Genomic DNA, 21,241 nt, shown 5'->3' on the forward strand with positions numbered 1-21,241 from the left:
CAAGTTCTAAAGCAAAATTAGATATGCTTGCAGAGCAATTAGATTGCATGCAGAAATCGTTGTGTTACTTGTTGTTAGGCGAACAGAAAAAGGAAAAACAGGAACCAACAATTAATGATGTATGGAAACTTAGAGAAGCCACACATCAGGAAACGCCTCCTAATAAGGGAAAAGCGCCAAGAAAACAACAAAAATTAACTCAGGGTGACAATTTAATCAAAAGAGAAAAGCAAGAAAGATATGAGCAAAGGGAAATCAAAGAAGAGGAACCTTCTTACTCTCAGTCTGAGTCAGAGAGGTCAGATACTGACACGGAGGGGGAGAGTGACAGTAAGGAAGTGCCCTCCCTGATCAGCAAGCAAATAGACCTCTCTCTAGTGGCAGCTGTTGCAAGACAGGAAAGAGAAAAAAAAGAAGGGTCTAAAAAAGAAATGGCTCCAAAGCCCAGACGTGGTCCATCGAGACAGGCTAAGGGTGATGGTATAACAACCATTCAGATGTTGCAGAATATGAAATTCCCAGGAGTAAAGGACGATAAAATGATGAAAGCAAAAATGGTAGCAGATTTAGGAAAGTCCATAAACGCTACAAAAACGCTGATAGAACAAATGATTAAATTCCATACTGGGTTAACTCTAAAGCTAGAAATCCTGAACGCGCATCATTCACAAGTAATAGGGACTGATGAGGACGAGGAATTTCTAGAAGAGGTAGAATCTGTGAGAGCTACAGGTCTGTGGCCTTATATTTCTTACAAAGCCAGCGAAGGCTGGACTGAGCAGGAAATGGTGACCAAACTGAAGAAACTAGCCCCTGAACTGCCAGGCTGCCAGGTGATAGCAAGCTGGGGGTCAGAAACTGATTGGACAGAGCTATCAAAATTTGCAGCTAGATATGACAGGGAGACAAAAAGAAGGAAGAAGTTGAAAGAAACCCAAGGTCAATTCAAAGGCAGACCAGCAGAGGGGGTTAGAGTCAAGCAGAAGACTGATTTCAAAAAGTTTGGCACCAAATCCAGTGAGAAAAATAAAATGAAATCTCAGAGAGCTGATTTTTCAAAGAATAATGATAAGAAATTTAAACCACAGACCAGAAAGGTACAAAACAAAAAGCCAGAAAGAAATAATAAATATATTGAACCAGAAGAATGGGCAAAAATGAGCGAAGAACAGAGAAAGGCCCATATGGAGAAGAAAAATAAGAAAGCAGAACCGAAACTGGAAAGGGCACGCACTGTTAGAACTAACAGAGCAGAAAGAGAGAAAAAACAATAGGAAGTAAAAGCTCCAGGAAAAGCGACCATTGCCTCTAGTCTAGTCACAGAATCAGAAGACCAAGAATTTTTTATTAATTATAATGGTATTAAATTCCTTTTGGACACGGGAGCTGAGGTAACAACCGTAACAGAAATACCCGAAGGAGCAGTAAAGTTAACAGGGAAATATCGAGTGTACGGTTTTAGTAATGAAATGAATCCAGTAACCAGAGATAGGTATTATTGGAAAGGTTTACATTGCATAATTGACAGCTCGAATCTGATGTGTTTAAAGGATGCCATTTTGATTAAGGAAATGAATGAAAATGTCAATGATTCGGACAAAACAATTAGGTGGCTTAAACCGGTCGACCTGGAGTCAGAAATTGATAGGGTTGTAAACGAGACCCTATTGCCAAAAGAAGAATTAAGACAATTGCTGGAAAAATATAGAAACCATTTCGCAAAGAGTAAAAATGATTGCGGAAAATTGTCTGACAAATACGAATATACTATTGTAGGTGGTATACCACCACCACAGAGGCAATACCCACTGAATAAAGCCGCATATAAAGAAATAAGAGAAACAATAAATGAATTATTGAAAAAAGGAGTAATTAGCATAGGAGAAAATTGTCCGACTAATTCTCCCATACAGGGCGTGGCCAAAGGAGATGGCACATGGCGCCTTGTTTGTAACTATAAAGCCCTCAATAAAGTGACGGTACCTGATACCAGGTATCTGATAAATGCTAGAGACGCGACCAATGGGTTAAGTGGTGGTAAGATATTATCAAAAATTGACTTAGCTAATGGTTTCTGGTCAATTCCATTGGCGAAGGAAAGTCGAGGAAAGACCGGCTTTACTTTTGAGGGCCGCCAATTCGTGTTTAACCGGATCCCTCAGGGATTATGCAATGCACCTAACGCATTCCAGTCCGCGATCTTAGACGTTCTTTCAGACCTGCCGGTTACGGTATATGTGGACGACGTACTGATCGCCACGCAAACGGTGGAAGAGCATATGAAAGTACTGTCAGAAACCATAAAACGGTTAGCAGATGCAGGTTTTCTTTTGAACTTGAAAAAATTGGAGTTAGGAAAGGAAAAGGTTGATTTCCTAGGGTTTGAGATATCAGGTAAAGACAGAGGTATCGCCAAGTCAACCCAGGAAAAATTAATGGAATTAAAAAATAAGAAGATAACGAATTTAAAAGAATTACAAAGTCTGCTAGGGAGATTAAATTTTGTGAGAGATTTAATACCTGGATACAGTGCTAAAGCAAAAAAGCTGTATAAGGCCACTTCAGGAGGAGATTTTGAATGGGATGACAACCTAGAGAAAATCAAATGTGAAATAATAGAAATGGCCTTAAATTCTGGAAGAATTATCAGACGAGATCCTGATAAAAACCTGATAGTTAAAATAGACAACACACCTGAGGAAATGGAGGTTGTTCTCTATAATGAAGGAAATACTAAAAGCCCAGTGATGTTTATCTCTCATGAAAAACCAGCAACTCAAAGACAACAAGAAAATTTGTCTGCAGTAGATATATTAGCCACGGTAGCAAGAAACTTGCTACCTATTAAATCTTTGGCTGCTGAAAAATCGATTATAGTCATTGCAAAAAGTGATGGCATCGAATTGTTAGCCAGGGAAGCAAAGAATTTAGTGAATGAAAATAAGCGTGTTCACACTTTTACCTGGTCTAAATGGACTAAATTGATCAGTGACAACCAGATAGAATTTAGACATGAAAAAACTCCTAAAAAGGAGAAAAAGACTATAATAAACCCTGCACATTTGTGCTATTTTACTGACGGGAGTTCAGAGAAAGGACAGACGTGGTGGGGTTTTTTGGTTAAATCGAGGGGTAAAATTATTCACAGAGATAAGGGCAGATTAGAGGATGACAAAAGTGCACAGGAAGCTGAAGTTACTGCTGTAGCAAAGGCTTTGATTCACATGAGAGAAAATAAGCATAAAGATTGTTTATTAGTCACTGATAGTGAATACTGTTACCTCGGATTAATTGAACACTTGGAAAGGTGGGAACAAAATAATTTTTATAATGCTAAGGGTAAACCTTTAGCTCAGGCCGAACTGTGGAAGAGTATAAGTGAAAACTACAAGGTTACGAAACCAAAGGTATTGCATCAGTCTAGCCACACAGTTCAGACAACGCCCGCGGCAGTTGGAAACAAGGAAATTGACCAATATGTACGTGTACGTGCGGTTACTAAACAGAGTGAGGGGAACTTACTGCAGAAACTGCATGATGAGCTGTTTCACCCTTCAACTACGTATCTTGCGAAATACTGTCAGCAGATGGGCCTACACATACAGAACTTGAAAACCAACTATCAGAAAATCAAGTTAAACTGTCCTGCTTGTAGGAAAGTGATGACCAGTATATATCATGATTTCGGAAAAATCAAAACTGATAAGGAGAACGTAGAAATCAGCACCGACTTTGCTGGACCTCTTTTTCCAGCTACAAAAAAGAAGAACGTTTATTTCTTAATTATTGTGGATAACTGTTCTAACTTTACGCAGATTTATCCGTGTTCGCAGGCAACAAGTGCGGTCGTGGTTAATAGCCTCAGGGAATGGATTCGTTATCGATCTAGGCCAGAACGCGTACGTGGAGATAATGCGCATAATTTGACTGGCCGTGAGGTAGAGAACTTCTGCAAAGAGCAGGGTATTACTCTAATTAAGTCCGTTCGTTATCAATCTGCCTCGAATGGCGTCGCCGAACGGGCTATCAAATCGGCCAAGCACTGGTTCGTCAAGAATCAGGATCGGGGGGAGTGGGATTCTTTACTTGATGAATGTATTCATTTTCTTAATTATAGAGTCCCGAAGACCGATAGAATTTGTGAGCCAGCCGACACAAGCAAAAATCCATTCACGGTAGGAGATAAAGTATTTATCTTACTAAAACAAAAACAGGGTCGGTTTCGTAGCAAAACTGGCACTGAAGATAGAGTAGCTGAATTAACTTCTAATACTACAGTTAGATTAGAAGCTAACGGCATTTGGTCCATTAGAGATCTTGTGAAGAGCAAAGATTAATTTGGGACAACATGAGTGAGGTGTACAGACCAAAAGTAAGTTTCCAGTCAGACACCACGTGTCCAGCGGATGGCATTGTTGTAGTGTGTAAAGACTTTAGTGATTCCTTCTTAGTGAAGTTATGGCATAAGGATTGTGAGGCAGGTACTGCAACAATCCGTAGGAAACCTACTGACTGTGTAATCTGTGGCAAACAGGAGGTTTGCCAGTTGATTTGGGAAGGGCCTAGAGAGGTCAGAGAAAGTCAATACTGGCTTAGAAGCCAAATGGACATTGTTCCTAAATGGTTTAATCCTTCGGGAGCCATGGGAGCGTGTTCTGTAGGAGACATTTGTATTTGTGGATCATGCCGGTTGTCCAGACAGCGTTGGTCTGTCTGGCAATATGAATTAACCACAGGGAACTGTGGATGCAAATCATGCGTGGACTGTAAGATTAAATACAGCCTTCGGGGTCAAGAGTGCAAATGCACACTTGACAGCCATGGTCAACTAAATAAGTGTCCTAGATGCAAGCTAATGTTGAGGAAACGATGGTTAAAAAACACTAGCTTGAAAGATATTTGGCAGTCTAGAAAGACTGAAATAAGTCTAGGATGCTTAATAGATGACAAAATTATGAGCAGATGGGAGGTGAATCCACTGGCCTTGGTCTGTAGCAGCGAGAAGGCCTTCCTGTGGGAAAGGCTGTTAAGTGCTGGCGGCCCAATGACTTTGGATTCTGATCCACTGCTGAAAGACAGTGTTTTGGATAAAACACTGTCTAGGGATACTGATCTGAACCTTTGGAAAAAGGTTGTGAGGGACCCAATTTGGGACAATGGTTGTTTAATTCAGTTTAAAGAGGAAGGTATGTATAAAGAGTTCAAAGTGCATGACTTGCTTGTTGAATTAATGACCAAAATGTCTTTTCAGGAGGAATTTCCTATATATATGCCTAGAGAATATAGTCATTATGTAAGAGAAACCTCACTGACTGTCAGAGCAAGGTCTCAACAGACTTTCCTAGGGACAGAAAGAATTAAAGTTAAGCTAGATTCACAAAACACTAGTGAATTATGGCAGGTGAAAGTTTTTATCACCACCACCTCGGATTACCTAGGTATAGGCAAATCGATTGAGGGAGTCAAAGTTGAAAGAATGAACATCAAAAAACCTAATAAACTGAGCAAAATGGCCTTATGGTTAAAAGGGCAGATAGGGAAAGTTTAGGAGGGTTTTTGTGCATCTATATCTTTTGTGTTTTTCAGCAGCAGGATGGTGAAAACAGGAAGTGGACAAAAGGAGAAGTATCAGAAGTTTCGTGTTCAAAGGGAAGTAGGCCTGTTCCTGTTGGCCTTACCGATGGTTCTGGTAGTATGTCTCCTTATAGTAGGTTTTGGAATCACAGTTGACAACCAAACAAATGAGGTTGGAGTAGCCTCCTGTACTATTGCTGGAAAAATTGTACGAAAAATTTGTTATAATCAAACGGTAAAGTTTGACAATACTGAATATGGTCCTAAAATGATTAAAAATATGTTTAAAGGATTCATAAAAGATATAGACAAGTCATTCTGGAATTGCACAGGCACTAAAAGTATTAGTGCCACAAAAGTGCCTAATATTTATGGTAACAAGATTGTTAATAATAAAACTAGATTGAGATGGAATTCCTTACAAAGATATAATCACACGCACGTCAAACTACAGGGCCTTAAGTATAATCTATCAGATGTATTTAATTTGACATCTGCTGTGATCATATATAGATTTTGGAATACTCCGATACTACGGATCTCAAAAGAAAATGATTGGGATTGTTTAACTAAACAAATTGTACCAATGGTTAAGAGATCTTGGCTGGGTAAGGATGATTCTGAAAAATCGATTGCCCTATCAATTGACGATAAAAGAAAGAGCAGAAGACGGAGTGGGAGATCTGCTTCGTCAGGCACGAGATATATGATTAGTAAGAATACATGGGATAATATGGATAACCGGAACCCAGTTCAACAAGGTTATTGGCCGAAAGGCCTTAACCCGTATGTATTGATAATAGGTATTTATAAAAATAAACCTAAGCCAGCTTATGTAGAATTAGAATGGGTGACATGTGAAAAACTGATTATGCCAATTGAAATGTGTGAATCTCACAAGAAATGTCCGTTTCTGAAAAAGAACAAATTTCTAAGTGATATAGCTGAGAATCAGTTGTGGTATGACATTGACAAGCACTGTATGTCTCCTTATGAAACTACATCTGCTTGGGTATGTTATTTAAATGACACTTCAATTTGGGATGATAAAGTTTTTGAAAGGCATGGTGCTAATATTATTAAGCTGTGGCATGAATGGATGAGCATTCAGGATCCAGATAATAGCATGGTGCAAGCTGAAAGTAAACGTACGACATGGACTATTAACGCCACCTTGTGGGCGAACGGGGTAGGTGGTAGTAGACTGCATCCACTCACGTTGAATTATGCACCTAGCCCAGGATTGACTATTGACTTGGCAAATCATTCAGGTATACTGGATTATATTTTAAATAATATAACTGAGCAGCAATATAGATCAGCTATTGTTCTGTATTGTATGGGCTGGTCTAAAGTTCTAAGAGTTACTCATACTAATCAAGGCATCTGGAAGAATCATACAGATGCGAGCAATAAAGGTACTTTGCGGTGGATTGGCCTATCGAATTTTTTATACAGAATATGGGACGTGTTTCCGGTAGCGATGGGACTGGATAAGACCAGTAATCGTACCGTGACATGGAGATCTTTTCATACGCGTAAAGCTGATGATAATATATTCCCCATAAAAATTTCTTACAGACATAATAGAACTAGGGGACTTAATAGTCAGACTTTAGCTCATGGTTATTGGAGTACTAAATATTATATACCAATGATGAAGCCGTCAGAACTGCCATATGGTAAATATCAGGTCATGATGGCCTCGTCAAAATTTGATGTTAAGACATCTGAACCGTTCTCGCGTAACAGCCTGAGGCCGGAGAATTCTGATAATGGTCAGGAACTGACTAGGTCAGGATCATGGAATTTCGGTTTGGGCAGGTTTGAATTTAGACGAAATGAGGACGTTAAATATTTATGGTTCCCGGGTAAGGAGCAGTATTGTAGTTCTGAAATGTTTGATTCCTGGAAGGTTAAAACGCCGGGAACAAGATTTAGTCCGAATATATCTTGGATGCATGAGGAAGAACATCTTTTTTGTACTTTTAAAAATCTTATGAGAATAGGAGCTGGGACGGCTGGTAGTGCTAAAGCATGGTATGACATTAGTTCCGTCACTAGCGCGGCTCCGCTGATGATGATTGCGCAAAATCAAGTCATGAAAAAATGTGCTTTTGCCAGACTGGTTAATAGTCAATCTGAATTAAAAGGATTCTTTTATCCCGTGAACGATTTCATTGAAGGAATTTCTTTTGGCCCAGGATGGATATTTATGGCGGATATTTCTGAGCAATTAATTAAACCAAGTAATGGAGATGTTTTTACAGTTTATTGGAAGGTTCAGAAAAAAGCTATTTTGTGGGTGTTAGATAATGTCAAAGGACTTGCGTTTTCTTTTTGGGACTTCATAGTAGAATCTTGGTACTACATAAAGATTGCAATTATAATCGTAGCGGTTCTGGTTGCAGTTATTGTTACATTGGTTTTGATTAATAAGTCAACGAAAATGGGGCTGGTGTGCCGGAAGCTTTCGAAAGTCTCTGGTGCAGCAGCTAGCAGTGGGGAGCAGGAGAATCTCACTTCCTCAAAAAAGCTGAGAGGTGTGATGTAATACTGAGTAAGGGTGTATAAGGAGGTCTGGGAATGGTATTATGTTACTGGATTTGACGGTTGCAGCAACTACTCGGGCCTACTCAATACTTAATAATTTTGTAAGAGACAAGTTGGGAAATGGCAGGCAATTACAGCAATTCTACATGGCGTTGCGACGAATCCCCTAAGGAGATAGTGAGTATTATCTCTGTTAACTTTTGGTTGATTTCCTATTGGCTTACTGGAATATTGACCGGTCGCATGTCAGAACAAATTGTATTGATGTTTTTGAGCCTGACCTTATATAATGTACTCAATGATTTTTCATTAGTGTTAATTTTAGTATCCCAACTTTTAAGAAGTTCCAGATATATTAAAATTTTTGGTTTTAAGGGCATTGTGGCAGTCATGATTTTTGCCGTTGCCATCACTGTGTATAATTTGACACAGTGCTATATTAAAATGATTTGGCTCAAATACGTAGGTTTGGGACTGGCGTTCCTTACCTACATATTTTTGGTTATTATTAGCTATAGACGAAATACAGTTTTAAGACCACTTGTGATTAAGCTGGCAGTACTGTATTTTTTAGTATTAATGATGGCGGGAAGTTCGAAAATTTCGAATGAACCAAAGTTATTTTTTCTTGGTATATTGGTTGGAATAAATGATTATTCATTTATGTTTAAATTACTAGACAGATGCAGGAATTAAGTTTGTGTGTGGACCATACAGTTTCTGTTGAGATTTAGTTTCGTTGTGATTTAATCTTTCAAACAGTTGTTATTTCTATATGGTCTCCTTTTGACTTATTGCATTATCAGTAATCTAATCGACGGGAAAAAAAAAAAAAAAAAAAAAAACTATAGCTATATTCTTGTTAATAACTTTTAATCTTGATATCATGTTTTGAATGGACAAATCTGTTAGATTAGAAATAAACTAAAGGTACATAGTTATATTAATAGTTATATTGTATGGTTATGTTATAGGGAAACGATGAAACATAAATGATAATATTTATTTCTTTTTCCTATTTTTTCTTTTGGTTTTTTCTTTTGTGATTTGTTCATTTGAGTTAAAATTAATTTTTTTTTTTTTTCTTCTCTATCCTTTTCTTTTCTTTTATTTTTGATGGAATTATGAAGAGGTATATGGAAAAAAAAAAAAAAAAAAAAAACATTTATAATAATACTATATGTTTGATTAAGTTTTCATGTACAATCGAAGATTAAGGGACAACATTTTTTGATGTCTAGCAAATATGGTTGCTTCTTGTTTTAGGGTTTGTATACCTGTACGAGATGATGACATTGATCTTGTTGTTGTTTTATTTTGCTTTATTGTAATAGGATCCGGATGTACTATGCAGTGGCACCGGACATGGGATTTATACACTGTGTGATGAATGTCTGGAGGTCAAGTGTTACCCGTTGAGAATTGTAGCATACAAACGGGACCACTTTGCGTTTAAAAACTTTTGTCAATCATGTATAGTTTCCAAGGGTTATTTCATGGCCGAAATTAAGACTTTTACTTTTTATGATCGCGGGGCTAATTTCACGGGTCAAGGCTGCACTCATTTTTTAACCTATGACGCAATGAGATTTATCATTGCAATGAAATGGCTGATCATCGAATTAGATGAAGCAATTGAATTATTAATTGGGAACAGGGAACGTGTTACCAAAACTACGTGCTGTGTTGACATCCAGACCTACCTTTGGAATAATAAGGTGGTTGCGGGGTTCTGTACTAAACAGCTGCGCTTTGATGGGCGTGTTGCTTACTCTGTTATCGTTGATCCATTAGATCTGCTTGCGGCGCCTGACACGAGCCCGGTGGGAGCTCTGTGTGTTGGACGAGCGCCTGGCGGACAGCGGATCCGAGCTGGCTCTGTACCCAGAGGATCTGGTGAAATTGGATCAAGCCCCGAGACCGCGGGACTCGTTCAGGTGGAAGCCTGTGTCCCGGCGGTGGTTCCGCAGGAGCATGGAGAGTCTGTTGACTCAGCACGGGAGAGTTACGATGGGATTCTTCCATCGGGAAAATGATTTAATGTTTAGATTCTATGAGTGCTGCATTGATTTTATTATGCCATCGCAATTTGTTTATAAGGTTAAGATTAATGATTTGGATGTGATTTACCCTAGGAAGTTTGATGGCACGGACAGAGAATTTATGTATGGTAGTGCTCTTATGCGTCCAGAAGGGGGTGTAGGATTTGTGAATTCTAATAGGTTTAATGGACCCACAAGTTCACTTCCCGATACATATTCACGTACACATAGGCAAAGGAACCCGAGACGCAGAGGACGGAAGGGACGCAAGAATGCTCATATATGGGAAACAACAGTGTCACCAAAAACCCCCTCGGTGACTATAGAAGGTTGATGTTGCAATACCCTGTCATGAGACTTAGTTCCTCTGGAAAAACCCAAGCTTACTGCATTGGAACAATGTAACCAGGTTCCATATAAATATAACTGCTTTCTGACTGTCGATTGCTGCTTTTTTGATCTTGATATCGATTGCAACCCGGGAGAGAAATTAAAATCTCTTCTCGATTCATTCTAGCTAAATTGCTTTTGGTTTGAACTGCTCTGCTGTATTATTGCAACTTGAAAGCTCTCGGATGAGAACAAGTTCATATTTACTCCTAACTGCTTGAACTGCTTACAAGGTAATTAGTCTTTGTAATATTCACTCATACAGGACTGCCCTGTTGAGATTGAATAAGCTGAAGTTTTTATACTCTGTAACTTTTTCTTTTGATTTGCTACAAGTATTAATTTTTTGTATAACCAGTGTTTTAATCTTTTGTATAAATAAATTTTTATTTCTAAAGACAATCACTGTTTAAGTTTTTACTTCAGCTGATAAGACAGTTCTAAAAGCAATAGACAGAGCAATTCTTTTAATTCCTTCTTACCACTGAAGATAACAAGGTTCCAAGAGCGATTCTGCTGGAAGGTGAGCATGATTTTGATTCATATGTTTAGTTTGAAAATGTTTATTATTGTTTACCTGGGAGTGTAGGGACTACACTTAGGCTTACTGGTATAAATAACAAGCTATTAAGGGAATAGTACTAATTCTGACCTGACAGCAAAAGGCCGCCTTGACACAGTGATACTCGGGGCTAATCAGGAAAGTGAGTGTAATACCAGAACTCACCACAAAATATATATTGTTCAGATCATATCACTAATTTTTGTGACTTAAATTCAGCCTAGATCAACGGACTATAATGTTTTGTCAATACAACAGACTTGTACATGTTAATTTACCACAGTTTTTTGCCTTGCCCATTTGGATATTCAATTCTTATTTTTTTTATTTTTTTTTGTAAATGTAACTACTTCTGTTTTTAAAATATACGTAGATTCACATGATCAGACAATTTACCAAACAATCCAGATCAAATTAACACTTGGTTTTGCAATATTTATTGGAAATTACACATGGTACAAATGGTACAATCTTCACACATCCAAGTGAAAAAAAACGTATTTACAATATTAAATCATACCACTCAAAGAACGATTTAATTGAAAAATCTATTGTAGCAACCTAGCTCTAGAATTGAGGCACAACGGAGTTCACTAATAGGAGGATCTTTGTTGACATCTTTGTACGCATGCGCGAGTGGTTGTGTGGCAACAAATCAAACAGTATTGCGGGCTGTAAAGACGCGACGAGCACTTTCAAGAGAGTTAGCGGGCAAAATCCACAATATATAAGCACTTTAACATCTGAAGACCGGAGGAGGTTTGGAGAGAAGCTCAAAATTTGTATTGGTGACAAAATCGAAGTTATTCAAAGCCCATATGAGATCTCCGCTGACTGTGCGTGCAACTACCCAAACAGACGAGGCATTTATACTTGACGCAACTGTTTTGTTTTAGACTGAACACCAGACCATACAACTGATTTAGACGCGCAAACTGGGTGATGATGAGATGTACTAATATCCGTCTGCTCGGGCAGATTCGGCTCAAAGTCGTGCATCTGCGGATGCGGAGGCGCGCACTGTTAAGCCGAATCTGCCCGAGCAGACGGATATTAGTTTTTTTTATTACCTTCGCGCTCATGCGGACGCGTCGAGTATAAACAAGGTTTTACAGCTTAGCTACTTGTTTTTTTCATATTTTTTTGCAAGTGGAAGATCTTGGTTTACATTTGGACTTGGATGTGATCTTATAGGCTTGAAAAGGTTGGTGACCACTGCATAACGCAAACCCAGTCAAACGTTTGACTGCAGTATCTTCTATTCTATGCGCCTTATAACCCGGTGCGCCCTATATATGAAAACCGTTATAAAATAGGCCATTCATTGAAGGTGCTCCTCTGCTTATAGTGCGGAAAATACGGTAGTCTGGGTGCTGTGGATCGCGGTTTGGGACACCTGAATCAGAACGCGAAAACATATGACTCGGTTGATTTGACTCAGTTTTATTATTTTTTTATTTTTTTCAATCTTCTATAAATACATAGTCACTAAGACTTAGACCTACCATGAACAAAATGAGCCTCACAAACTCGATCAGTAACGTTAGGAATCCAGGCTTCAGAGCGTCCAGGTTAATTGCACGCAACCATTTATTTCGTTTTTCGCGATCCTTTTCGGAGGGAATTCGAAAAAACTTTTTATCAGGCCCCCAACGAGCCGTACAATCGACCACACAGCAAGAGTGAACCATCATCTTCTCTAAATCCTCCTCCAAACGTGCAAAACAATCAAATTACAGGTATCTAGCGGTGTTTCCTGCCACACGATTCCCGTGATGCAACGCGGCAAACATAAACAATGACGTCACAAAAGATCCGCCTATACCTTTAAAAAAACACGACACAGTACCTTGAAAACAAGACGATTTTTTTAAACTAGCTAGTTTGTGCATTTGAATTCTGACATGACCTATAAATCATCGACAGTTTATTATTTTTTCTTACCGCTGACATCTGCATGGCGCGTCAAATTTGAAAAGTGAATGACGATACGGAAATGACGTCTGCTGTCCATCCACTGGTGTCCAGCCACTGGTGTCTAGCAAGAAGTGAGTCTGCGGGGCTGCAGCTGGATGCCTCTCTCTCGCGCTGCTGTGTGTGTGTGATTATGCGCGCATCATATTCGGCATCGGTATGTATGTCTAATAGCTTTTGCTAAGTTTCGGATAGCATTGCTGCTGTGTTTGTGTTGATTTTGCTTTACATTTTCTGTTTCTTTTTGTTTAAATTGTCTTTATCTACATTTGGCTAGAAGTGATGCTCTCTGCTCTTCTTTGCCTTTGTATCTTCTGATATAGTTTTTTGTATTTTATTTTGTTGATTTCCATTTTCTACCCTTTGTGTTTGTGTTTATTGTGCAGTTCATTATTTTGTGTGGCTTGTTTGATTTCTTTGCCTCTTCCTATCAAGAGTGGTGAGACTCTGGTTTTGTTTCGCACTATCCTTGTTTTGTATGTTTTTGTTGGCCGTTTGATCTTATTATATTTTGTTAAACGCAACTTTTTTTTCTTTTGTATTTTTCTAGTTTTTGTGTTTTTTTTTTTTTTTTTTGCTGCTTAGTTTATTTTCTTGCAAACTGTTAAAACCAACTCTGTCTCTCTTGTGCATCTTCTTTACTCTTTTGTTGAATTCATTCATTGTAATTTGAGGGCGAATTGCCCATTTCTTTTGCAGTTTTGTTCATTCTTAGTTTGGGTTTGGGTTTTTGTCATTTAGTTTGTTAAATCAGCATGAGGGCAGTTCAGTGCCATGTGTAATAACTCTGTGCATCTCTTCACTAAGATTGCTCTGTTCTTGTGTCACAGGATCTGGGTGCCAAAGGCAGGGAGGCCGGCTCTATTCCCTTCTAGCGGTGGTGGTGTGTTATTCACAGTGTGCTGTGTCCATCCGTGGAAAGTGGTGTGCGTGTGTGTGTGCACTGGTGAAAGGAATGATTTCTCTGCTATAGGCAGATAAGATCTCTGATAGCCTGACCCTGCTGGTGAGCCCCAGTTAGCTGGTGTTCCTGTGACCTTTGTAGAGCCGAACTCTTATGATGGGCTGTGCTTCGGCTGAGGCCTGATATGTTTTAATGATTGTTTTGAAGCAACTGTGTGATTTTAATAAAATGTATTGTTTTGTATTGTTACTCATGTCTCTGAACGTTTATTTGGTGAACGAGCTTGCGTGTCCTTTAGAGCAGTGGTTTTCAATCCTGGTCCTGGGGACCCACAGCTCTGCACATTTTATATGTCTCCTTTATCTGACACACCCAGTTCAGTTCATAGAGCTTTTTCCTAACGAGATGATGATCTGAATCAGGTGTGTTAAATGAGGGAAACATACAAAAACCACTGCTTTAGAGACACTGATTTCTCTGGGTGGAATTCCCAGTTTGGCAAATCATCCTTTAACTTCACCCGCGGGTCGCCACACTATCATGGATAATTGAGTATCCTGTGGATCGTAGGAGAATCTGTCCTGTGTTTAAATCACTCGATGGCCTGAGACTGAATAAACTAAAGACTTGATAAACTCATGACTTTACCTGCTGATTCACACCATCATCTCAGTTTATGTCCTTTAATGGACCCTGACTTTCTTTATTACTTTATTACACATTTTAAAATGTACATTTTGATTTATTTTACTTTCTTTTTTTATTCTATTCTTTCATCACTTTTATTTTTCGCTCTCTTTCTCATGTAACCCTGACTCCATTAATCTGGTAAACATGATTTCACAGATCATATCTGTCACTGACTCGTGATGGAAGGAAATACTTACAGTAAATAATAAAGAAGAGGTTTAGCAGGAGCACCAGTATAAAGAGGACTATAATCACGACACCTTCAAATCCACCGTAATTCAGACTTTTGTCATAGGCAGATTTAAACACAACTGGAATAAAGGAAGAGAAACAACAACAATTATTAACATAGAAAAACTAAATATTAATACAGATCAGAGGAATTATATAAACCCTTCTCATTTAAACAGATGCTTTTATACACAACATTACAACACAGTCTCTGTCTGATCCTGACCCTTGACCTTTGTGCTGATGATGACCCCTGACCCTGACATGACCCTGACACATGCTGAGATGATATTCAGAAGTAGCTTTAGCTTCAGTCTCAGTCACTAGCATGATGTCGACTGTAATAATTAATGCACTGTTTTCATAATGAACCGGTGTAGATTATAAATGTGTTCAGTCACACAGAGATTCAGCGCTGAACATGTTGATATACTGACAACAACACAACAGTAACACAAGACACTTCACAGTATTAATGTCATGTTTTTAAGATTTCCTGCTGGATATTGAGGATATTACATCATTTAAATGTAATTATTGTTCAACTGTTAATGTGCATTAATGTGTTTATGATAATGACTGTGGATTTACATTTGGATTTATTTACCTGAATAAAAAACAGCTGTGAAAACCATATATTCTGCCTCATAACTGAACAGATCAATCCATGTTTTAATCTTGCCTGTAAAACAGAAAAGATGACAATTACATTCACAATATAATTTACAACAGCAACACAATGAAACACAAATATCAATAAAACACTGAATTTAGTGTAAAATTCATTGATATTGCTCTCAGTTTATGTGAAAAGACTGTGTATTAATTCAGATACTGTATAAATAATAAATCCGCCATACCTGTGAAGTTATTGATATATGGAGCCGCCCAGAGCAACATGAGAGGCCTCAGAAAATAAAGAGCAGAACAAGAGACCGACTCAAACACAGATCCTGAAACACAACCACACATTTCAGTACATCTACACAGATATATGAATAATCATAATGCATTGATAAACCATCAGTCCTGAAACACTGACCTTCAGAAAAACCCCAGAGGACAAAAGCAAGAAACATCAGAATATTTGGACAGAAGACGAGAAACATCTGAAGACGAAAGACTGTGTCTGAGAGAAGAGACACAATAACACATGATCAGTTAATCAGGAATTATTACATTTAATAATTATTTCAACTATCATTATCAGTCATTCAGTTTTTGTGTTCTCTCTGACAATTACATTTATGACTGAATGAAACTGTGTTGGAAACACAGATGCAATATTATAAATAACTGAACACAGATGAAGGATAGAAGAGTTGCTCTTTTCTTTTCTGTTGACTCACCTAGTAGTTTCAGCACCACTTTTATATCAGTTGAAACTGGCCTGCGACTCCAAGGACTGTGAACTCTACATGTGTATCGTCCTTCATCTTCAGCTTTTAGATTGTCCAGACGGAGGGAGAAGTTTCTGTGTTTAATCTCCTCAGTGAAGAAATGAGCTCTATCCTGATAATCCTGCTGCTGTTTCTCTGCTCCATCTTCATACAGATGAACCGGATCCTCTAAGTCTTTTTTTCTCCATTCCACCTTCAGTCTCTCCATTCTCGAGGGTTTATCTTTATAACAGGGCAGAACCACTGAAGATCCCAGAGGAGCAGGTTTGTCACACGGTTCCACAGTGAATCCTGAAAATGAAACATTTATGTGAAATGTTAATGTGGAAAAATGTTGGCATATTTTGTAAAACAAAAGTTGCATTAAATAAGCCAAATGTTTATTAGGGGTTAATAAACCGTCACAGAAGGTTACGTTTGCTTTTACTTCTGAATTTACAGCAGAACTGAGGTCTGATCCGATCATCATCCATTCACACACAGTTACATGACATTTCCTCAAGTCTCTTGAATCTGATCAGCTATACAGTAGCTTTGCACAACAGTAAAGGACACACAGGTGTTTCTTTATCAACTCGTCTGAGAAAATCTCCATCCAGTGCTTCTGAAGAAGAAATAATCACTGGATTCGGTTAATTTAAAGTTTGTTAGTTAATCAAATCTTTAAAAGATAATCAGCGTTTGTTCAAGGCACTTTATGAAACTAGATAATCATAGTTTAATTTGCTTTGTTTTCTGAATTATATATGGGAAGTACTTATTTTCTGTTGTGATACTTTCTTCTCGAGTCTCTAAACATTTTTTGGTTTCCCTGTGTTTTCTCTGTCCAATCACTCATGAAGAACGCCAAAGCAACATTTAACGGGCTATTATTATCCATATTACATAATTGTGGAGTAATGAGTATCTGCTGAGAATATGTGATTCTCACAGCTCAAAACCACCCTAAATTCCTTCCACTAATTGGGATTTGTTTTTTATATTATCTGCTTATAACTTTTATATACATTTAATTTGTTGATTTCTTGTCTGTAATTGAGTGGGAGTACTTTAGAGACTCGCATGCACAAACCCAGCAGAAGATGATAAAGCATATAATACATTCAAAATTATTAAGTTTATGTATATAATTTATAATATATGACCAGCCCAGACAATTACAGTTGTCACTTAAATACCTCAAATTAATGTTATTTAAAATCTGGAAATGTTTTTTTTTTTTTTTTTTTTAAGTTTTTTTTACTATATTGCTTAAAGGCCGTGTTGCAGGTTTTTTTTTTTCATCGAATTTGTGCTATTTACTTGTTGGTAATAAACATTTAAACTGTTATCCATTGTATTTTATGTTGTTGAGTATCACAAAGCGGAATATAATACGAAAAAGTAGAGCGGTTTGCAACGACTCTCCTTTCCCCCACAATGCCATTACGTCACGTTGGGGAGAGAATTTACCAAAGCCCGCGGCCCGCATTGAGAGTGACTAGAGAGACGAGTAGCAGACGAGAGTATTCAGATAACGTTAGCGCAGATTATAGATAAATAAATAGATATAGATAGACAGACAGATAAATAGATAGATAGATAGGCTAGTATAGAGAGATAGGCAGACAGCCAGATAGCATAACGTTAGCAATAGCATAGATAGCTAGCAGCTAGATAGATAAATATATAGAAATATATAACGTTAGGTAGATTGACAATGGTGAACTACTGTTTGTGCTGGGTGTAAAAACTCTGGATGCTGAGTGAGGCACGTCACATCTGGTCGCGGGGTGAGCTCGACCAGCGACCAAAACACACTCACTTCCCTACAGCACAACAAGCTTTCCAACGCAGTTTCCATGGGACGGCACCACCGCCGGCGCCCACACAAGCACCTGCCGAACACAGCGACAGACACGCGGCGGCTACGTTTGCAACAACATTTTCACTGGAGGAAGAGATAAACGCTTAGAAACACCCATATAGCTAGCATGATGCCTTCTATTTCTAGATGAAAAGAAAAAAAAAGTGTGGTTATTGTGCACTGCTGCTCGTAGACTAGCTCCAGTGCTCATTGCTGCGTTGTTAAATGATAGCAACTCACCAGAACACTTCACCAACTCTCCACTCATTCTCCTCGGACCATGCATTTAATTATTAAGTATTTACGACATTGTGGTGGCGTTTAATTGCGTTCAACTCGTAAATACGATCTATACGAGATGGCTTGAACGCACCATAATACTAGGCTGAGGCTAGCTTTCCTCCACTTCTCCCCAACGTGACGTCATCACCGAGTTGCGTAAAAAAAACGTTAATACCAAAAACGTAAAAAACTGGTCTTTAAGGCCATTTTTGGGACATTTTAAAAATGATATACATATCTTGAGTGATTTATGTACCCATTAATCGACAGTGGTTGTTAACCTGCAAAATGGCCTTTAATCAAAGTCATATATTGATCAGGAGTTCAACAGCAACGGTTTCTTTCTTTTTAACACTTACTCGGTTTCAACTCTCTTTTGACTGAAAACACACACTCCTCGTCCCTGTAAACTTCACATCTGTAAAGTCCTTCATCTTCAGCTCTCAGCTTTTTCAGACGGAGGGAGAAGTTTCCATCTTTGATCTTCTTATTGGAGAAATGAGCTCTTTTGTGAAAGTCCTTGTGCTGTTTCTCTGGTCGACTCTCTCCATCTTCATACAGATGAACTAAAGTCTCTGTTCTTCTCCATTCCACCTTCAGACTTTTCTGGAACAAGCTTTTGTCAACCTGACAGGGCAAAACCACTGAAGATCCCAGAGGAACGAATTTATCAGTCACCCAGAACTCTATAAAGGAATAGAAACATGTACAAAACTCAAAACACCACACTTGTATAACAGCTGGTCGATCATTCACAACATGCTATTAATGAATTAATTTGGGTTAATATCAAAAACACAACAAAATGATCTGTTTTCAGATTTATAATTTAAAGCATGAATTATTTCAATAACAACCAATCCAAGATATGTTTCAAATTGCTCTTAGAGGTTCTGAATGAAAACAAATCTGTCATTACCATATCCTGCAAAAAGTGATTATGTGCAATTATTACCTTAAGAATCTATACTTCATTTAACATGGACAACTAATCAATCTAATGTAGTTGTCAGGGAACGCGCTGCTACGCCTCCCTCTGGTCTCACTCGCTCCCTCTCTCCTGAGTTCTAGAACTGCAATTCCCATCACTCCCCTCTGCTCTCATCATTGTCCATCCCTGCCTGGTTTCCCTTATCACCTTCATCTGCGCATCATTATCTACCCTTTATCTGGACTGCTCTTTCCTTTGTCCCCTTGCGAAGTCTTGTTTTGCCCCACAGACATTTACGAACATTTCCCTGGTTATTTCTCCGTGCCCTGTTTATCCCTGGACCTTGATCTTTGCCTGGACTCTGGACTCTGTTTATGAACCTTCGCCGCCTGCCTCGACCCTTGCCTGTGTTTGACTTCGAGTACTGGATTGCCCCTTCATTATATGCCTTCCTGAGTTTATGTCTGCTTACCTGTTTCATTACCCGTGTTAATAAAATACTGCAGATGGATCCGACCGCCTGAGCCTCTTTGTCACAGTAGTAAGGTTGCATATTAAATATTATACAGTAGTAAATCATATTAAATAATCATATAAAATTTGCTTTGATATATTTATTTAGATTTAATGGTATTATATTTTGTACATGTTGTACATCTTAATTAATCAGATTTTTAGGTCACCTGACAAAACATTTTTACGGTTTAAATAAAGTATATTTTATCAGAATATGTGTTGAATGAAGCTATAGCATGCGGTTCTACAACTGTTCTGCCAAAAATGGCTCTGATAAATGCTCGTTCCCTGATGAATAAGACGTTCCTGCTGAATGATTTTTTCTCCTCGCACGAGCTAGACTTCATGTTTATCACTGAATCTTGGACACAGGTGGGAGATTTAAGCCCCTTTTTCTGAACTGGTTCCAAATGACTGCTCGTTTTTTAATTCGCCTCGTCAACGCGGCCGCGGGGGCGGCTTGGTGACGGTCCTAAAACAGTCTTTCATCACTCATTGTAAAATGATTTCTGCAAAGGTTTTCTCTAGTTTTGAAGTGCAGTTATTAAGGCTTGAGTGGAGTGGCCCTATTCTGCTATCAGTGTTGTATCGCCCCCCATAGCTTGTAAAGGATTTTATTCATGAATTTACAGAATTAATGGGGGACATCGCTACTAATTTTGATCGCTTTTTAGTAGTTAGTGATTTTAATATTCATGTTTGTTGCCCTTCTAATACCCTCTCGAAGGAATTTTTAAGTCTTATTGAGTCTTTTAATTTAGTACAGTGGATAATTTCTCCTACTCATACACACGGCCACACTTTGGACTTAGTGCTTACCTATGGTTTTTCCATCTCGAAGATCGTTATATCGGATACACTGATCTCTGACCATAACCCTATTATATTTAATATGTCTCTCCCTAATCTGTTCTATTTCACCTACAAATGTTGAAACTCTTGCTCGGCACTTTCCATCTCAGTTTCAAGCGAATTTTAATATGCTCTTTAATGAACTGAGTTCACAAATTAATATTTCATAACATTGGGTCTTGGATTTTGTCCATTATAAATAAGTGCCTTTACTCAGGTTTTGTTCCTGCCCTCTGTAAACATGCCATGGTGAAACCTGTATTGAAAAAGCCTAATACGGACATTACAGTTCTATCAAATTTCAGACCCATTTCAAATTTATCATTTATTTCTAAGATTCTTGAGAAAACTGTGTTACTACAGTTACAGAGCTTTCTTGATGAGAATAGTATTCTTGAAAAATTCCAGTCTGGTTTTAGGATCAACCACAGTACTGAATCGGCTTTGTTAAGAGTTTTGAATGATATTTTTTTATCTCTTGATTCTGGGGATTC

At 38.3% G+C, this 21,241-nt stretch overlaps 2 protein-coding genes across 2 annotated transcripts in view; one reads left to right on the top strand and one right to left on the bottom strand.

Moving 5' to 3' along the window:
* The window catches only part of LOC307163631 (uncharacterized protein), a 315,702-nt gene that overhangs the window by 135,348 nt on the left and 159,113 nt on the right, over nt 1-21,241 (top strand). The gene's annotated exons all lie outside the window — the stretch shown is intronic.
* LOC307171012 (polymeric immunoglobulin receptor-like) overlaps nt 1-21,241 on the bottom strand; it is a gene marked incomplete at its 3' end in the record, with an annotated part of 144,217 nt that overhangs the window by 71,045 nt on the left and 51,931 nt on the right. Inside the window, exons 6-11 of the mRNA XM_079892375.1 lie at nt 18,808-19,134; nt 16,270-16,611; nt 15,963-16,049; nt 15,781-15,873; nt 15,528-15,602; nt 14,887-15,000 (exon numbers count right to left, since the gene is read on the bottom strand). Of these exons, the coding sequence (XP_079748501.1) occupies nt 14,887-15,000; nt 15,528-15,602; nt 15,781-15,873; nt 15,963-16,049; nt 16,270-16,611; nt 18,808-19,134 (1,038 nt within the window). The remainder of the gene's footprint in view (nt 1-14,886; nt 15,001-15,527; nt 15,603-15,780; nt 15,874-15,962; nt 16,050-16,269; nt 16,612-18,807; nt 19,135-21,241) is intronic.

Source organism: Squalius cephalus, assembly GCF_949319135.1.
Source record: "Squalius cephalus genome assembly, chromosome: 1".
Taxonomy (NCBI): Eukaryota; Metazoa; Chordata; class Actinopteri; order Cypriniformes; family Leuciscidae; genus Squalius; species Squalius cephalus.